This window comes from Linepithema humile, chromosome 6, assembly GCF_040581485.1.
Source record: "Linepithema humile isolate Giens D197 chromosome 6, Lhum_UNIL_v1.0, whole genome shotgun sequence".
Classification (NCBI taxonomy): domain Eukaryota; kingdom Metazoa; phylum Arthropoda; class Insecta; order Hymenoptera; family Formicidae; genus Linepithema; species Linepithema humile.
In genome coordinates, this window is record NC_090133.1 from 654681 (window position 1) to 675492 (window position 20812).

Here is a 20812-nt window from a genome sequence, read left to right on the forward strand (position 1 = left end):
GATATTTCCATCGTTCTGTAATTCGCGAGGAGTCGAAAGAGATTCCGCCAGCTGGCTGAAGACCAACAATGTCAATGGCATTTCCGAGCCGCGTTAGAGCATTAATGCGGGGCGAGGCCCCGACACGAGGAAGCCCGCAATTAAGGGGCCAGACATCCTGTTTAGACCGTCTCTAACCAACAGGTACCTACAGATGAATTATCGTCGCGTCGGGAAATACTTGGGGATATTATTAACGTCACTCGCGCCATATCGCGATAATTCCGTCCGCGAGTTTTCGCCGTCACTGCAAAAGACGCATCGCTGCATCTTGACGGCGCGTGACTTGCAGTTTGCCCCAAGTTCGTCCTCGTCGAAATTGTACGAATTCTCGAGTAATTTAAACGCAGATAAATGTACAGAATGTATTAGTAATGTGTAAAGACGTGGTGACGCCTTGCGCAAAAATAAATTTGTTGTTGCCTTTAGAATTGCAGAATAAATTCATTCTCGTGTGTACGCAACTTTGTTTTCGGACTTTGTTTTCGAAATGGAGATAAATATATACAACCATAGAAATAATTAGAACTAGAATTTTATGTTTTTTTTTTGTCTATCTATGTCAACTAAGAGAAATGTTTAAAGGTAATAACGAGCGCCTTGTAGACGCATTTTCGAGCTTGCGAGTCTTGCGATGTTTTATTTGCATGCATAACAATATTTTACCAATACTTTTCAAATGTACTTACCTCCAGGTGAGATTTCGATACGGCCACTGCTGTCCGTGAATAGTGAAACGCTTATGCCTCGTCCTGGTCAATCGGGGATCCGGCTGATCCGGCAGTCCGCATCTCCTGGCTTTCATCAATTTCTTCGTCTTTTCATCGATCTCGCCTGTCACAGGAATGCCGCCGAATTTCTGGCAGGAACATAAAGAGACACGGTTTATCAAAATTGTAATCACTCAAAAAAGTAAAACAAAATGTCCAAGAAAAAGATGTTTGAAAAAACATTATAAATTCAAAATTGCTATTGCGATATTTTGCAAAGTATAACTCTTCTTGAGAATTGGTATCTCAAGAAATTTCCTTCTATCGCTTGAGGAGTTTGCTCCAGAAACACAATTGCTTCCTTCGAGAGTCTTCCTTTTTCTTTTCGAACAGGAATAAACGTTTACGAGCATTTCAACCAGAAACGCGTCCGGAATCTGACGAACGCGATTATCGATAAAACCATCGAGAATCGTATTCCATGAATGGAACCCGAGTTCCAAGACCAAAGAATGTCCAAAGCATTCCGGTGTGTTCCGTTTTGAGTTTGATCCCTCCCGTAGATCAGCAATCCTCCCCAACCCCATCCTATCCGGACAACGGTTAGAAATGCAGTGACGGAAAAATGATAAGGCTGCTACTCGCCATCGCTGAATGAAGATTTACATGAGAATCGAAAAGAAGAGGGATATATGTCGACGTTCGACAAAATCCCTTGGGGCATTTGCTCCATTTTCCTATTTCCTCCGACGGGATTTCCATCGATTCGCTCGCGATGACTCTCGCAGAATCCGTCGATCGATCGTGTTTTCGCGATGAACACGTACTCTTATGGAATATCAACCTTCCTTCGTTCACTATGTAGTTCCTGCGTGTATGTTACTTCAAGATGTTACATTATGTGAGTTACTACGAGAATAATAATTAATTCGATCGGCATTACAAAAACCAATGCGCAAATAGATTTTAAATTAAAAAGTAACGAATTTACAAAAGTGTTGTAATTGAAGCTCTAATACTATACGCGTAATGAGAGAAATAAGCAAAATAAAAAATTTATAATTTATTTTATATCTAAATCAAAATAAAATCAAACTAAAAATATTAACTATTACATAACTTGTGCTTACCTGCAGATTTCTTATAGCATCTCTGAGTTGATCCTCCGTCCGTAAATTTCCTGTTTCAAAGTCACTCTGAGGTAAGTAACCGAACTTCATAAGATAATTTTGCTGCAACAAAAAAAAGAAAAATATGGTTTTGTAAAAGTTGCCTTGATAGAAATCGCTATATCCAATGTGTCGTTATTAGTTATGTGCGCATAAAACGAGACACTGTTCTTTACACAGTTTTGCGAAATGTTTTCAATCGCGTTCGCTCATATTTCAGAATCTATCGCAAATTATACTCTGGATATACTACAAATTAGGAGAATTAACTCTGTAGAGCGCATTCGCAAATTTAGTCACTTTACGTTCACGTGCCGAACGGTAAACTATTAATTTATACACATTGTCGTGATTGGCTGCCGAGTCGCCCTAATGAGAAATACTTCACTAAGTATGCGCTATCCGATCACGCCTGAGGCGCCGAACATTTCAGAACAATAACTCTTTCCCTCTCTCACTCATTCTCTCTTTCTCTTTCGATTGACTTGTTGTCTATTGTAACGATTTATCAAATCACAAAGTAATAAAAATCATGATAAATTTTTTTCTCCTTTGACACTTTTAACGAGCAAACGAAAAATAAATCGATCGCAGCAAAAATAATTTTGCAACATGAGATTGTTACCGTAACAAAAATAAACCGTGCACAATGTAATCCTGAAATATACGTGTGCGGATATGCGCATGTAAATACGCTTATTTGCACTTAGCCATATTGATTTATCTTCGTGTCGCATCGAGATAAAAAACTGTTGTAGTCAGCGTAGTTGAAAAAAAATTCTACACATCCGACACCACGAAGAGAAATGTTTCACGTATTCTTTTCAAGGCTAGTTTTATTTTATTATCTTTGTAATAAAAATATATTGACACAGATAAAAGATTAGTAAAATAATAAATCCGGAGTTCTGATTTTAGCTCAGCGAAAATGATGTAATGTTATTGATATAAAAAAGTAATAAATATAAAGTTTTTTTAATGTAATGCAATTTCTGGATAATTAATTTTTTCTTAAAAAAATAAAAATTTGATAAATATTATCTTCTTATTAGTTTCAATCATGCTACATCACGACATCGTTAAACTGTTTTATAAATCGCATAATGCGGAGATGATAAATAGCTTTTAGAATAGAAAGCGCGAAGGCATAGAAAAAGATAAAAGATCATAAATCTATGGAAATTTGCAGGACATAAACACTCGTTCGCATGCTCAGTCACGGTCAGTTATTCCGCGCGTTAAACATTCTCCTTAGATAGTTATGTGCGTGGTCGTGATACTGAATTACAGGCCGTAAGATCGAGAGAAACTATGTAACGGAACGTATATTATGTTATGCAAAACGTTAATGTACGGATAATACTATACATAAATACTTCAGTTAAGCGCGGTATACACGAGCATGTCGAGAACGTAAGAATTTATGCGCTTGGCGCGAAAATTAATTTGCGTAAACACACTGTTATGAAATTATATCATATTATAAAATTAATATCATATTTAAGCTCGTGATAAATTGTTATATAATTTCTATGGTGTTGGAAGAATTTTTTTACAATCCATATAATTTTGCGAACCGCCGATGTACTAAAATCGCAATGAATTTCGCAGAAACGTCATTCAGAATGACGAAACGGTCGCAACAGTCTGTTAGCCGACACGTGGCGGGGTGTCGCTATCTTTAGGGGTTCCTCAGGAATCAGTCCAGACGAAGGAAGCGTCTTGTTCCCGACCGCTGCCGCCACCGCCCGTCGCGGGAACAAATTCCGATTCGCGCCAGGGAATAAAAAAAACGCGCCGCACCAACTCTCGGCGAAGACAGAAAGAGGAAAGGAAGGAAAGAAGAACGGCTATTCTTGGTAAATGGATATTCGGTAAGATAAAAAAGCGGAAAAAAGTGCGAAATAATTTAACCTATTAGCCATAATAATTGAGCAATATTAATTCAGATTTATATTATTTTCTAACACTGTAATAGATTAACACTACACTTAAAGTTCAACTGTGATAAGCAAGAATCGTTTTAGATCTGTCACGAAATTTCGAATTTTTCGCTACCAAAATTCATATAAATATAAATAACAATATTTATCACTTTGAAAAGTACGCAGATCTAAGTACATAAAAAAATAATAAAGTTAATCTAAATACGATATTTTTCCACTTTGATGTCATTTGGTAACAATGACTTTCGTTATCATTACTCAGCCGGCTGGTACTTTATGAGAGCAACAGATGTGTTCGCGAAAGCTCTTGTCTTCGCCTATCTCAAGCTCCCTTTTCTAGATCCTCCTACGTGTTATCGTCTTATCGAAAAATGATTACGCGGCTAACGACAATCAAAAGGGCCAAGCGAGATAACATTACCAAAAGAAAACATTGATGGCACAACTGCCGCTATTTATTAAAACATCTGTCGCAACAGCTCGCTCAAATTACTCGAGAAAAATCATATAAAATCATATAATATATTAATTCCAAGAAGAAAATTAATATTGCCAAGGTAGTTTAGAAATTTATACGAATATGTTCACAAAAATATAAATAATAAAATTAAACATGAGTATAAATTATATATTTTTTTTTTTAAATTGCCGATAGTAAAATATTATTCTCAAAATTTTTTCAACATTTATTTTTACAACTAAACCATTGATTATATAAATAAGTTTCTAAAATGTCGTACAAACGTGCACACTGATTAAACCAGTTCTTATCGCTCTGGTTATCCTAGTTTCGTGTCTATCGCTGCAAACTGGATCATGTCCTAACTATCATTGCCATATCTTTTACGGTGCATTGCGCGTTCTCTTTGTAAACTGTGTTTCGCCGAGGCCATATATGAGCGGCTTGCAAACGCACGTGTCTCGTTCACGAAAGGGAGACACGCGAAGATGGCCGTTGGACTTAGACCGTGTTTGGTCATCGAGCACGCAAGATTTCTCCAGCATTGTTCGCGGATCCCTTTTGCTTTGGAGAACCGGTTGCATCGCGTACCACGTCACTACTTGCTTGCGCCACCATTTAAGGCGGATAATATATATCGAGGAATGTGCACGAACAAAGAGATATTTTCGGAGACTCCCAAGAGACTTCTCTAAACCCTCTTTTGTCGGCTTAAACATGCCGCTGATATATCGTAAATGCATCTCCCTGGCGCAAACAGGCGAGTCTCGAATTCTTTTTATATAATTACGAAACATTTTCAATTTTATCGCGATTCCTTATAATCCTCTTATATAATTTTAATTACAAAGAGGAAAAATGCGAATAAAAGTTGAAACAGTCCAATTGTACAAACTGCTGAAAGTTCTTTAGTGCGCTTTCAAACAAGCATGCCTATCGGTAGCAACAGAGCCATAAGCTACGCTTTAAAATTGTATTCTCATCGACGTAAAAACGACTATGTACGCGCGAAAAACAGAGCGACGATAGCGATTCACGATGAGATCATGGCGGCGAGATCATGAGAACTTGAGAGGCGAGTAATAAAACTGCTGGAAAAGCGTTAGGGTAAATTAACGACGACGTAAAGCTCGCTTCGCACGTCCCATTAGAAACGTTATCGACGACACCAGTGAACCCTAAAGCTACCGAAGCTATAAAAAGGCAAGGTCGCATCGTTTGTTGCTCTTGCCATCGCGATCGCGCTTATCGAATTGCGGCGAGAAGAGTCGCGAAGAAACTCGGTCAGGACTCCAGATAACGCTGACAAAAGAAAGAAGATGTGGGAAAGGGTGAGACGTGGATGGACACGCTTAGACGCTCGACGGAACGTGCACGTAAAAGATTGCGATCTCTGACAAAGTCGAAAGAAAAATGTGACATTCTTCAAATAAAACGCAAAATATTATCTAATTCACGAATCATTTTAATGAAGATGTAGGGAGGAAACAAATAATAAATAATTTAATTTATTTCTTCAAATATTTGAGAAAAATGGTTATACAATTTTCAACGAATGGAACTCTCCTAGTTATTATTATATCGACAGGATGGTTTCTGTAATCTTGCAACTGTAATAATAAATCGCCAAGTGCGACAACCTCGAAAGATCTTATCGCAGCCGCAGTCATAATAGACGCAAGAATGCAGAAACGACGCCAGGTAAGAGGAACGAAGTTTCCGTCTTTCTTTCTTCGGTCTCAGCTTTCTCGCGATCATACAAGGAACATATGCTAGTTACTTTGCTTACGCCGGCGGAACACAATACTCGTCAAGATGCACAGTCGCGGTCGGATGGTAGATCGCCTCTCGGAAAAGTCTCTCGTCTTTGTACCCGTATAAGACAGCGTATACACGCGCATATACATATCCATGTGGGCGTACAGAAAGAGAGCGTTAGCTGCCTTTGATGTCAGCCGACTATTCATTTCCTTCGGCTTTCCGCGTTTAAAAGCTCGAACGGATAAAAACGGTGTGAGATTTTATGGACATTTTCCATCGAATTACGAATTTATATACTAAATATTATTAATTGTAATAAACATTCATGTGCATAAAGTGTATTGCAATAAATGTTTATATTGAAATTAATGACCCATGAGCGATGCCGTTGTCTATTTAAATTACGGCGAATATATAATTAATATCAGATGAGGTCAATGAATATTCTGCAACGAATATTTTATCATTAAAATTCCATGCGTTTAAAAAGGACCCGCGTTTGTTATTGTAATAAATGTGCTCATATTAAAATTTGACCTGAGTGAGCTATGTTATGAAAAGGATCGTCATTTAAATTCAGAAGACTGGAAATTACAATTTTAATAGAAAAAAAATTGTTTCTGGATAATATTGCTTAAAAAAATAATTTGTAGCGTAAACAGAAACCCAACTAGTGGAGAACATCAGATTAAAAAAAAAGGGTCTTCACTAGGTTTTTTCTTTACAAAACGTGCGGGTGCACTTTCTTACACATCACGCTGTTGAACCGTGAGGGCGATGTTTCTTCGATCTTTTCACCGCATCGTGTGCGAGGCGTGACTTTCGACATCCGTACGCTTCCGTAAACCACGATGTGGCAAACGACGTGACACACGAGCAGCACACGAGCGGAAAAACGGAGCGGTAAAAAGCTGCTGAAGCGGAAGCATCTCTAAAGTCGCTCGCGCCGAACTAATCGTGTCAGTATATATTACAACGATGTAGACGCATTGATTTTTCACCGCATCATCAAAATGGAAAGTTACAAATCTTCGAAGATAAACACACGATTCCTTTCTATTCCGTTTTTAAATAATTCTCTGTAATCGAGAACTACGTAACTAATCAGTATACATTAATAATTAAACAATAATTTCGGCTGAATAATTATTCTCATTATTAATTAAACTATATTAATGTCAATTGACACTAATATTGCAATTTATCAAAAGGGACCTGTAAAGTTGTTATCGCACACTAACATCGCTAAATTATATTACGGAGTCATAAATTATTACAAATATTTGCGATTTCGCAATATATTGTCATGATATATAAAATGTAATAGACATAAAATAGTACTGTATTTTATTGGGCGCGGGTGGTTAATAAAGAAAACGCGGAGAAATGTGGTAACCTTGCCGGCGAAAAGAAATTGGCGATAAAAGTAAAGTACAAAACGCACAGCCATGCGAATCGATAACTCCGGGAAGATAATTTGGAGGTTCTCGGGACAATAAAATTTATGGAGCGCGCAAAATCGCCACAGGGAAATTCAATCATAAATAATGAACTCGATTAATATCGATTAAATTCCGAGCTCTGGCCTAGGGAGCAGCTAAATTTAACTGTGAAGTAATTCGCGGAAAACTCTAAGAAAAATCGGCCGGTAAAATAATTGTAATAAATCACAATAAATGTGACAATATAATTATTTTGTACGATTATTATGTAATTTTTGTTTCAAAATTTGTTGCATCTAGATTATTCAAGTTTCTATCACATTTAATTTATTGTCTTTAAATTTTCCTCAATTTACTGCAGGCATTGATCAAAGCAAATGCACGTTACTATTATACGCATTAATTGATGCTTGTTTAATTACTATTCTAATTTATTACATATAACATGCTATGGTTAACTTCTTCTAATTTATTAAAAATGCTCCACGAGATCAAGACTATACGTTCACCTCTCATACTCTCTTCATTCAAATTTACATTTATTTACTCTGACCTCTCTGAGAATCTTTTCGGAACTGTAGAAATTTTTCAAATAACTTCCATGTGTATTCAGTAGTGCGATGTTATAAATAAGTACGACGTGTTGCCGCAATAAGCCACAATTTCAAGAGATACAAGGTTGTTGCAATTTGCCGCAATATTATCGCGGTTGGATGCTCCAGTTAACAAGCATCGTACTCGCGTTTTCACAAGCAAGCGAATGCAAAGCTGTATACACAAGGAATGAGAGGAGAGAGAGAGAGAGAGAGGAGAAAATAGAGAATAGAAATTGAACGGAATGCAGAGAGAAAAGAGAAAGAGAAACGAGAGAATTTGACTGGCGCATCGTCTATCGAACATATTTCTTCATCTTGCGTATTATCTGCAGTTTCGCGTATTAAAGTCTTTTAACGAGGATAAATTCGATCAGTCGACCGACCACTTGACCTCGTTGACCAGGTTTCCGGTTCACTCTCGATGTCCCTCACGATCGGCATCGTCGCCATCGCTACTGATTCTACTCTTCCCAGAAGATCAAATACAGAATGCCTTTGATTGTGTTTGAGTTGCCTCTCTGTATTGAACTATTGACGGCTCTTCGCAGCCGAAAAAAGATGCTCTGAATACGTACAAAACATTTTACTACTATCATTTATATAAGTTATACCTATTTATACATTTATATAAATTTATGTAAATTTACACGGACACCTTGTGTATCTCGGCAAAAATCGCGGCGCGGTAAAAATCGAGCTACCAGATTGAAATCGCTAGACGATGCAACGCCGATTGGAAATGTTCGTACAAATGTGAATTTGCATTTCGGTCATGGTCCAGTCTCTCCCTTTCCATATCCGCTGTTGATCGTGCAGCCAGCGACTCGTTTCCGGTTACGCAAGCGTTCGGTGGTCCGCACGTACGGTAAACAAAACGTGGGTGGAATAACTGCGCGACGAAAAAAAAGTCAATGGCCGAAAAAGAAAGGAGTGCGCTAATCGCATCGACAGTTTTGCGTCAATCAACCCCTTTCACCTCGTTCTCTCTTTCACCGCTCATCGCAATTTCTTTCGTGCGACATGTATTACGTTTCTTCGCTTTTCACACACATGTATCAAAGATTTTGCCACCGCGCCGCAAATCTTACAAAAATTTGTTACAAATGTTCAACGCACTGTGCAAAGCATAAGAAACCAAAATAAAAGGATGTATTTAACCAAAATAAGGATATATTTTTTGACAAAATAAATCAAAGAATTGTTGACAAAATTTGACTGAAGTTGAAAATTGTTTGGCAATGCTTGAAAGACAGCAACGCACTCGCGGTTGAACATTTGTCATTGTTTAGACTGCCACATCTGCCGTGAAGCCACCGCGTTTTGACTAACAACGCGTTGTTCTCTCAGCAACGCGATCCTAAAGCAACAAACCTAATCGCACGAGCCCGCCTTTCGCCTGTCTTTATATCTATAACATTGTACAAAGTCATTCCGGAAACATTTATCGGAACATTTGTATTTAAATGTAAAAAAAGATACGTATTATTATTTAATTATTTTCAAAAATAATTGAAATATTTCATAAAGTTGTGATTTAATAATAATCTTACTAAAATCTTATAATTATTACTTCATGTAAATTACATTTTATTTTCATACTTTTATTCGATAATTATTTTATAATTTCATCATTCAGTTTCTCGAGGATTATTTTCAGAGCTTAGTAATCGATAACACAGACACAAGCGCGTCATCGTCGCATTTGCATCTTCCGCTTTGCAAATTTCCGTGACTTATTGTTTCCGTAGCGTTGGAAAACCGGTCGTAAACGTGCATTACGTGGCATTATCACAAAATTAAAACTGGCCACCGCCTTTCCTATCCCCTCTCGTTATTCCACCGCCGCTTCTTCGCTGCTGTCTGTCGAGCAGATGCTCGCTCACACGAGCAGAAGTGCTTCCAAAATATTTGCCGAGTACGCGGCTCGTTGGAGATAATAGTGCTGCATCCATTATGAAGCATGGACACGTGCTTCCGAATGTAGCCGATGCATTCTACGTGCTGTTATTATTATTGGTTGTTAATTATCCCGTCTCTTATGCCGGAAATTGCACGATTCCGTAGATCATTGGCCCTAATTGCAACTGCTTTAAATTTGATATTTTCGCAATTATAAACTCTTTCACAGATCCATCATTTCTAATTTATATGAGAAAAAGAAACTAATTTAAGAATTAAAAATTTAGATTAGAAAGTATCGCTTTCGGAAAATTGCGACTAAAGATTGGCTTTAATTTTTTTTAGAAAATATGGATTTATCATTTTTCACGTATTTTGCGTTTTCGCAAACTCATAAAAAAGCTGTAACAAAATCTTATAAATTTTGGCTTATTTTAGAAGTATTATTCGCCACATTCCGAGTGAATGCAATACACTAAATGCATCACTGTGTCACTTCGTCATGCATCCACCGATTGATTCGGACCGATGCATGTTGAAAGTACACGGAAAGCGTAAGGTAATCGACACAAAGATGACAGCAGTAGGCAGTAATAATTAACCGACCAAATCGCTTGTAGAGAGAGAGCTTGTAATCCATCTATAGTCCGGAGATAATTGGATCGTCGAAAGCACCCGAGAAAGCACCGGTTGACATTTCGACGATGCTGACTCGAATTTACAATCACTTTGCTGATTCGAGAAATCGACACACGCTGCTAAATTGATAATTAGGACATCCGATGGCAATTTTTTTTCTTTTTGAATTAACATATACGATACTCATCAGAAAGTGATAATCTTTATGATAATTTTAGATCCCTATCGAGAAAGTAAATGGCAGTATTTTATTCGCAATCAGTCGCAATTACGCAGGCAGGTCTTTATGGAAATATTCCGACTAATGCTAATCATATTTTTATGGAAAATTTCCAGGAAATTCTCCTAATAACAAAAATTTCTGGAATCCTTCGGACTCTTGTTGTAGGAAGCAGAAATAAATATCGTGACAAATTCCAAAAAAAAAAATCCTCGCAATATTTAAGTGGAAATAAGATACATGAGAATCCTTTCGTGTAAAACGAAACAAGGACTCGCGGAAACATGTGCTTCATATACGTCACGCAAACGCAAGTTAGCTTCTTCAGACGTCAAAGTTCATCAAAGTTAATTTTCTTCCTCAGAATATCAATTTCTTGACGGAAGAAACTTTTGTTTTAAATTGAAATAATAAATAATGAATAATCCTGCTTTTCAGAACACTCAAATTTCTAGCTTTAAAGTTATATCATAATTAATATCCCGGAATTTTTCCCAACAGATTATATTTGAAATACAGAATTATTTGATTTCAGCATTGCCCTTGCGATTCATTTTGCGGTTTGTTTAAATTTGCGGCAACAGCGTTACATTAATTTACGGCGTTCCGGTAATTCCTTGCGGCAAAGAAAGCTCGGCTGCGCTATATTTTCTATGCAATGAAAACCGTGTAAATTTATTTTCTGCTAAATTTGTGCAAATCACACGCGGCTCCACGAGATGTCCACATGTTGAGATTCTGTGAATAGCGAAAATTACGAGCAACAATTTCGACGACGATGGAATTCACGATCGCGTTCGCGTTGGCCATCTTTATAAAATAGCATTTCGTTCGCCGTCTAATACGAACGTTATCGATCAATGATGTTCTGAATGCATCACCGCGAGAGTAAAGCGCAATTCCTAGTTTGCAAAATGAGAATTTCCGCACATTGCGCAGTAGCCAATATCGATTAGTATCTACGCATCTCAACTGGCGCTAATTTATGGCTCAACATTGCACCAGCTCGGAAAGCCGCGAAACATGCTGCCTGCCGAGCTAGAAACGCGTGACAAACGTCGCAATAAAGTGCACCCTCGATTCTCTCGCGTCCCGCGCAATCCTATCTCGCCATAAGTCGCTCGATCAAAACGCGAAATTCGCCGAGAGCGAAAACAACGATCCATAAATTTCGCTCATTCCTCATCTCGCTCCATTAATTCCAGATTTGTCGACTTTTACTTCGATGCTCGACGTTGAAAAAATATTATTTGCCGTGTTGAGAAAAACATTTCACAGTATTTACAATAATTCTTCGTGGTTATGTGATATTTTTCATACAGAACTGGGTTATCTCTCTATCTATTTAATAAATAAAAATTTTAATATATATACGCATATATACATATTTCGCAGTGTGTCTGCTAAAAAATTGTGGCGTGAAAAAGTTAAGCCGTCACTAACGGCAAAAAACAGCAGAATTACTACGGAATATATAATAGCAAACTGCAGGTCATTCACGAGGGATTAAAATGTTATTCTCGATACAAAAACGTTTGATGATCATCAAAATTTGCAAGCAAATTTAAAATGACAAAAAATAAAAAAATAAAATGATGAATTGCATTGATTCCATGTAACATGCAAAAAAAATTAAAAAATTTCTTTCATTACTCCCGACAGTGTGCGTGATGATGAACTGTGGAATATAATTTTTGCTCGAGATAATGTTTCTTGCAAGAAAAGTATAATAACAATAATATTTTGCACTACTACGGAGAGCATTCGCGCAAAGTCGCAAGCAAAAGCGACGCAATTTCTACGCATCCATCGAACATATTCGACCGTCCGTTTCTCTGTGGTTAGCATGTCCATTAATATCCGCATGCAACACGCTCCTACAATAATCGATGATAAACCGCAGAGGCGAGGAAGTTCGCGCGCGATGCATCTCCGCTTGTACGTATGCATCGTGCACATTCAAGCTCGGATTTGCTATGTGAGCTAAACGGATTATTGCTCAATATTACAGCTATCTTTAAAAAAATATATGAATAATGCTCGTATTGCTTCTCAATTTCTCCGGCGATATGAAATTGATAATATTAGCTCCAAAATATAGATATTAGATTGAATCACCTCTTCAAATGCACATATAATTCAGTAGATATCGTGAATATCGAATGTTTCTCTCAATAAATAATTTTTTCAATATATTCATTCATAATAATATTACAGATAACAACATAAAAATTCTAAATATGTTCTAATGTTTTAAATTTGTTAAATGCCGCAGAGAGAGAGAGAAAGAGGTATAGTTTAGCCCGCAACAATGTTAAATCCCCTACTGTGCATGTATATTCATGGGCGCGGACAGAGAGACAAGGATCAATGATGGACACGAGGAGATAGAATATCCAACAGAAAATAGAAGAGGAAGGTCAAAAGGACGAGAGCAACGGTAGGCAGGGCAAAGGGAAGAAATTCAGGAGCACGAGGGCGCGCCGACCACACCCTGCATGTACGTCCGACTCGCATAAATACGCTTGCTTTATCTCTTTCCCTCTCAGTGAGCAAGTGTAATTTTCGTGGCGAGTCGTAGCTGGAGAAGCGGCCTCGTAACTTCCACTGACACCCATGAGCGTAGGGCTCCAAAAAATGTAAGATAAAAATATGTAAAATTCAAAATAGAAAGGAAAATGTAAAATTATGAAACAAAAAGTTCGTGTAAAATTTTACATTCGAAAAATATTCGATATATTTGAGATATTAATTTGATAATATATTATATATATCTTATTCATTATTATTATTAATATTTTTATCAATTTAATGCAAAGCGTTTAAGAATCGTTGAGATATGCATCTAAGAAAAAAAGTAAAAAAAAATCTCGAGATGGATAAATGAAAGGCATCGAAAAGGCAGGCTTCCCCTTTCAATGATCGGTTCCACAAACCGCTGTCTAAATTTGCATCGGATGCAAGGACGACTTAGTAAAACCGCGAGCGAGTAAGCAGCTGAAACGCGCGCAAGCCGGTAAATTCAGTTACATCCTCTCTAATGCAAGTGCCAGAGAAGAAATTAAATTCTACTCCTTGCGGCGAGGAATGGAGAGAAGCGCTATAATACCGAAGAGAGAGGAAGCGAGAGTGTCCTTCGTTGATTTTAGAATATCTCAGAAGCAGGATGAAAGACTTTCGCAGAAGCGAGTTCTTCCTCGCGCGCACACACACACACACACACACACACACACACACACACACACACACACACACACACACACACACAAAAGCCTGAATTTTCTTCTGCATTTGCGCCAGTGTGTTTAATCGAGTAAATAACTAAGTAAAATCCAGTCGGACTTAAAAAAGAAAATGCAATTTGCGTAGATAAATGCACCTAGAAAGGAAATACACTGACAGGTCCGCAAATTTTTTTTTAGCGTTAACATATTATTATTATGTAAAAATAGAATCCAATTACGTAAAAAGATATAATAATGTCAAGTGTTATATAAAAATAATATATAAAAAATCTTTAACAACAATATAATCGCAAACGATTATTTATGCACACGTTGCAGCACATTAAGTGCAAATGAGAATTTGCATTTTGAAGCAAACAAATATTTATATCATAATATATTTATATCAAAATATTAAATATTCACAGTTTAAAATTATTGCTATTATTGATGTGTAACAATAATTTAAATTTGATAAAATTCAGGTTTTAATTCTTTTTGCTTGTATGCACATATGAAGTTTATGTTTAGGAGTGCGACATCTCGAAAACGATAAGTAATCGTGGGCGCGATGACTTCTCCTTTTGTTTCTTTTATCCCGACAAGTATTGTCCTGTCGCCGAAACATCTTGCCGTGAGCAAGAAAAAAACTTAAAATGAGCGTATACCTTAAAAAGCAGAGCATTTGTTCCAAAGTGCAGACTAATGCCTCTTGTACATAGAAACGTTTCTCTTTTATAATGACGAAGACATTCTCTTTTTGCTTCCTGCTACAGCAAAACTAATGTTTCTATATAAAAATAACAATAAAATCTTTATTAAATCTGTCTTGAATCAACTTTTAATAAATCTCAATTTTTTAAATAGATTTTGACTAATTTTAAGCAAATAAGTAAAATTAGATCAAATTTGATTAAGCTTTACGAAAGCTCAATATTAATATTAATTAATAAGGCATTTGTTACACACATTTTAATATATGTGAATAATAGCGATAAATATTGAACTGCGAGTTTAGTATTCCGATACATGGTTTGTAATTGAATGCAGTGGAACTCTGGCGAAATGTAGCTTGATTTTCTACAGACGAATGATTTAATCGATGCCTCGTGCTCGCAGTGCACATGTGAAATTAGTTTAACGCTTGTTTCTGACAACCGTGTCACGCATGATTCAGACGGCGTCATAGTGCGTAAAGCCGCAGTTTGACTGTCCCCATTCCATATCGAAATTCATACGTTAATTTACGCTTCAGCCTTGAAGAAAATATAGATTGACAGACTAGGTATTTCTCATTATTGCTTGTTATAGAAAAAATAAATATTGTCATTATAAAATTAAACTATCTATTGATACAGCAAACGTATAGAACGATATCAACGAGATTCTGTCATATTAAAAGAATAATAAATAGAACAGTAAATAATATTCTGTAGCTGAACACACTGAATACATTCCTGGGGCATAGCGTACCATATTACTATCGCGCCTTTATCGTCAGACTGTATATACGTTTTTGTACACGCTGTGTACGTCGAGGAAATAAGCTAACAGTTATGCGATTACCTCGTAAAAGTCGGTGATCTTTTCTTCGCGACATAGCCGGCGACGCTGTGAGAAAATATAGCGCGCGTCTCATAGAAGCGATAAACCCCTTTCAGAATGTAAACGCGACGACGCCGTACCGACCCGAGACCATTGCCAACCGGTACGACGCCTTGAAGCACCGGAATCGATATAAGCTCTCGTTATTTACTCGTAGCAAAGATGGCCAAAAGTGCTTTATAAAAGCACTTTAAAAGTAAAAGATATTTTTTTCCATAAATCGTAGCAACATAAATTCCTATTCGACGAAATGATATGACTGCGCTTGGTTGGTTACGCTTTTGCTGAATGGAGAACTCAAAATTTAAGTTCAGACTGCGAGGATGTCCTTCATCGGGGATGCTCTTTCCTCCTCATCCTTCTCATTTAAAGATTTCTTTTAACGGTCGTAGCAAAGATTACACGAAATGAAGATTAATCGTTCACGGTGCATTGCCCACCATTTCGAAAGCACGAAAGCGCACGTCCGCCTGCAGCACACGCGACATTTTATCGTAATTACGCGACAAAGAAGCAGTTGTAGAGTACGAGTGGAAAGTGTAGTCAAAGACAGCCTTTGGTCCGCTACTAAGTACAATCGCGTGCTCAGGACAGTCCCGAGCTGACCCGGAATTCGTTAGACGTTTCAAAGAAAAAGTACGTATCACATATAATATACATTGTACAATATGATATTAATATGATATTAACGTGAAATCAGATTTTATTATTTTAAAACTGTTGCTCTTTTTCCGTCCGTCTAAAATGGACTCTTGTAATTTCAGCAGAATAATTTACTGGGAGACCATCTGCGATTTCAATTAAACGTGATATATGCGTTTGCGAAATGTCATGGCTTTAAAAATAGGCACCGCTGATTCAGATCTATTCACGAATGAACGTAATTTGCTCACTCTATTTTATATTTGCCTCGTGTTTTCCGTATATTTATACGATCATCATAATCATATTAATAAAATATTTAAATCATTTCAGAATAAAATAAAATTAAAAGTTAAATCGATAATAATTTTATAATAATTATTTCAACTAATTTCACTTACGATCTTCATACGAACGGAACGTTTATTTCGGACTCTCGTTTTCAGCGAAACATGACTCGTTTAATTCCTTGCAAACAACATCCGATTTAAACGGGCGGAGCTGTCGACCTGACGTCGCGTCGCCGTCGGTTCGTTACACTATTGTCGTCGAGAATTCGCGTGTCGTGAACTTATCGCGAAATACACCGAGGGAACAATCGCAACGGCGTAGGTGCATGTTTGTGCGTGTGTGTAAATCTGCGCCAGAATCTCGTTACGTAGCGTATCTGGGTTAATCCCCAAATCAGTTTTACTCGCCTTGGTGAAATTCGACAGTGAGTAAAGAGGTGCAACTTTACAGACCGGATATACATGAGATTTACACACATTCTTGATTATTATAAAATAATATAAAACATTATTATTTACTATTTTATCGAATACTATTAAATGTATCAAAGTATGTTTATTATTTAATTTAATAAATTCGATTTCACAAATAATTCTTTCAAATTGTTTCAATGGTTTGGGCAATGTAATTAGATACAATTGGATAATAAACAAAATTTCTCTTTCTAATTATTATAAAAAATTATATTCATATTAATTCAATATATAAATAATAATTTCTTATTATTCGACAAAATTAATATCTGACGGGTTTTCCTGCATCTCATATTCATCCACTAAAGTGCAATTTTCTTTCAACGTTATAAAGGAAAAGAGCGCTAATGAAGAAATAATTTCTGTGCAAAACGGTGACTATTCAATTCGACGAAGGCGCGCACACGAATATTATGTACTTTCAGAAGAAAATGACTCATTTCCGCGTGCTTGAACCGGAAATTCCGCTGTAAATTCGACTCGCGTACCTGTATTTCCGGCTTCGGACTCGAGCACGGACTCTTGCAGTTTGGCGGTGGCAACGGCAAACTTTAAGTACTCGGTATAATTAAATTTTACCTTGGAGCACGCGGAGATTAATGCCACCATTTTGATAACGGGACATTTGCACGACTTGGTTATTACGAGAATTAATTAACTTTAAACGCAATAAATGTGCAGCTTCTTACAAATGAGCGAAACAAACGTATCGAAATTTTCCACGAGAAAAATAGATCATATTTTTCAGTCTAGCGCTTCTGTCTTTTCTGTCGCAGTAATAGACTACTTATTTTTAGGTAAAAATAGACCGCGTTTATTTTCGCTGTTCTGAATCACAAACTTGCGAGGGATAAGTTAGGCTTGAGTAAATAAGATCAGGAAAAGAATCAGATCTATTACAACTATTGAAAATCAATTGTAACAGCCTAAAATGACACGCAAAAAATTAAATATCCGATGTAGAATAAATTTAACTGTCATAATAGATCAAATTCATTTGAATAAAGTTGGAAATAAGTAAATTATAACACAGCAATATAACAAATTACAATAAATTACACAATAAAATATGACAATTATAAAAATTTAGCTATAATTTATCTAATTTTTGCTTCATTTGCAGAACTGTACATAAACGGCAAATAAAATAACACGGATGCAGCATTTTAGTTATAAAAATTGCAGATTTTGTGCCAGGAATTTAACGACGGCGATTAAGTTATACTAATTTTGATGATGCGTCCGATTCCACCATCCGAAATCCATTTCACGTGTGGCAGCAATTTAATTGGATACCGGTGGCACTGCCACTAATTGAGAATCGCAAGGCAGATTCTTTTCCGTGACAAGGGATTAAATTTCTCTTCCTGATGAGATTCCCACGATCGCCGTATCAATTAAAAAAACAAGACAGATAGATAAAACGAGGTAATGATTAATGAGATAAAACCATTTGCCGTGTATTATTAATCGCGAGCTTTGAAATATTTAATTAAAGAACTTATCTATCTTCTTGATTATTTGAAAGACCAATTTTCGTTGAAAGAAAAATTTTTTTACAGATCATTATAAAATCGCTAAAAAAGCGTGCAATTTTTATTAATGGCACACTCAAATTTCACGAATAAACGTCAACTCTCGACCTTACATGGCTTAGTATATTATTGTCCGGAACCTTTATTTCTTTCATAACAGACGCTCGATATTGAAATTCATCCTGCTAGAACGACGAGAAGAAAAAAGACAGACAGGCTGGCATTGTTGTCTGGCTCTCATTGTCGGACGTCATTAACTTGATACAAACGGGCGCGAGAGGACGGGAAATGCATTAAGCTCGAGATTAAATAGCGTTTCTTATTCAATACACACAAGAACTAATGCAACAAATCCAGCAGTTTGGAGAGATAGAGAAGAAAATATTGTAAAACTTCAAAAATTCTGACAAAAAGATTATTCGACAATCCAATAGCCCAACGATTTTACGTCTCTTCTGTACCTAATCAAAATATAAATATTAAAAATTTAATTAACCAACATTTAACAATTTATAATTTATATTAAAAATAAAAATATATAAAACATTTTTATATATATATTAAAAATATTTAGGTATCTTAGAATATTAAAAACTGATTAATTTTACGATCTATATTAGAATTACCTTTTCTGCGTGAATATGTCTTTCATACCGGTACTATTTCAATATAAACCAATAGATGGAAACTCGATAAAATTAAATTGGTTCGATTAAATCACCTCCGTCAGTGATTACACTATCGGCACATCTGTGTCCGCAGTGGAGCAGATCTCAATCTAATTACAACCTCTTCTAATTAAATTCAACTATTTAAATTTCTCGCAAGAATCCCTTAATTCCAGTTAACACAAGAGATTTAATTAGATTACGCTAGCCTCTTTAATTCGATTAAACTTCCTTTACCTATTCCATTGTTAAATCTTCATTATCAATCAATCATCGAGAAGTGTCGTACTATCTTGTAGCGCAATTGTAATATGATATTCTAATAAAAGAAGTAGTATTTTAATCTTTTGATCGAAGAAATACTAAAAACTCAAAATAGTATGAAGAAAAATCATGATTACAATTGTAGAAAGAAAATAGAATTTATATCAAACTTTAATCGCGCACGAACGATCGCCGTTTCAACAGCGCCGTCTGAATCGCCGTCAGAAATATAGAGCAGTGCGACGCGTATACTTTTCTTCCGCCGGTCTAATTAGACCGAGAATAAACGAGGGGCTCTATGTAAACCGACTTATCGTGACGACCCGATTAGATTCTGTGAATAGACTTATGTGCCTTGTATATGCGAAGCTGACCGTCGATGCAGAGCTTACGCGTCTCATCGGATGCGTACCAACCACCGGAAGTCCCCGTCATCTTTATTCCGTCAACGTCGGCGAAACACACGCATGCATCAGCGTGACACACGAACCCGAGCTTCGCGACGCGTAAAATCCACGGGGATAATTTTCTCAAGGGACAGGATTCGCAAGAAAACTTGCTTGTCGCCGTGCGATTTGAATATATCACGGCGGAATTATTCAAACGTGCGTAGGAGTTTTAAAAAATGTCACAATGAAAAGATGACTTAACTACTTTGATAATAATAAAACACAATTAATTTAGTATATGAGAGATAAAGTTTTAATTGGGAGCGGTACAATTGTATTCATCGTCGTAATACCGTCGTAATATCGTTATTAATTTCGGATAGAAAGAAAGAAGATATATATGATGATTATCCTCCAAAATAGAGGATGTTAATGGGTTAAAGTTAAATTAACCCGCATCTCATTAGATTCACCCGTTATCCATCAGATATGTGTAAAACCGCGAACTCATTTTATTGAAAATGTAATTAACAGAGCGTATTTGCAATTCGGTAAATTCCCTCCGTCACTCCGCTACTAAGTGTACACACGATGAAACCTGATTAATTTTATAATAACGACACAGTAATGGCACGCGTCATTAATTCCTATTTCCGATTTACAGAGGCCGAGATTTAAATGGACGCAATCAGAATCAGCGCCGATAATATCGACACGCATGAAATATTTACGAGCCTATAACCAGATCTCGGCGCGTTCGTTTGGAACGATTATGCAGAGCGCGAAACGAAGTAACGTGAGATAAATTCAATCGCGATAAAGATATAACAGCGTTTTGCG

The 20812-nt window shown here is 36.6% G+C and overlaps 1 protein-coding gene across 3 annotated transcripts in view; it reads right to left on the bottom strand.

The window, feature by feature from the left end:
* The window catches only part of LOC105673179 (Matrix metalloproteinase 2), a 139169-nt gene that overhangs the window by 82079 nt on the left and 36278 nt on the right, over window positions 1-20812 (bottom strand). For all 3 annotated transcript variants that reach the window (XM_012368629.2, XM_012368628.2, XM_067357362.1), the window contains exons 3-4: window positions 1880-1981; window positions 729-898 (exon numbers count right to left, since the gene is read on the bottom strand). In XM_012368629.2, the coding sequence (XP_012224052.2) occupies window positions 729-898; window positions 1880-1981 (272 nt within the window). The remainder of the gene's footprint in view (window positions 1-728; window positions 899-1879; window positions 1982-20812) is intronic.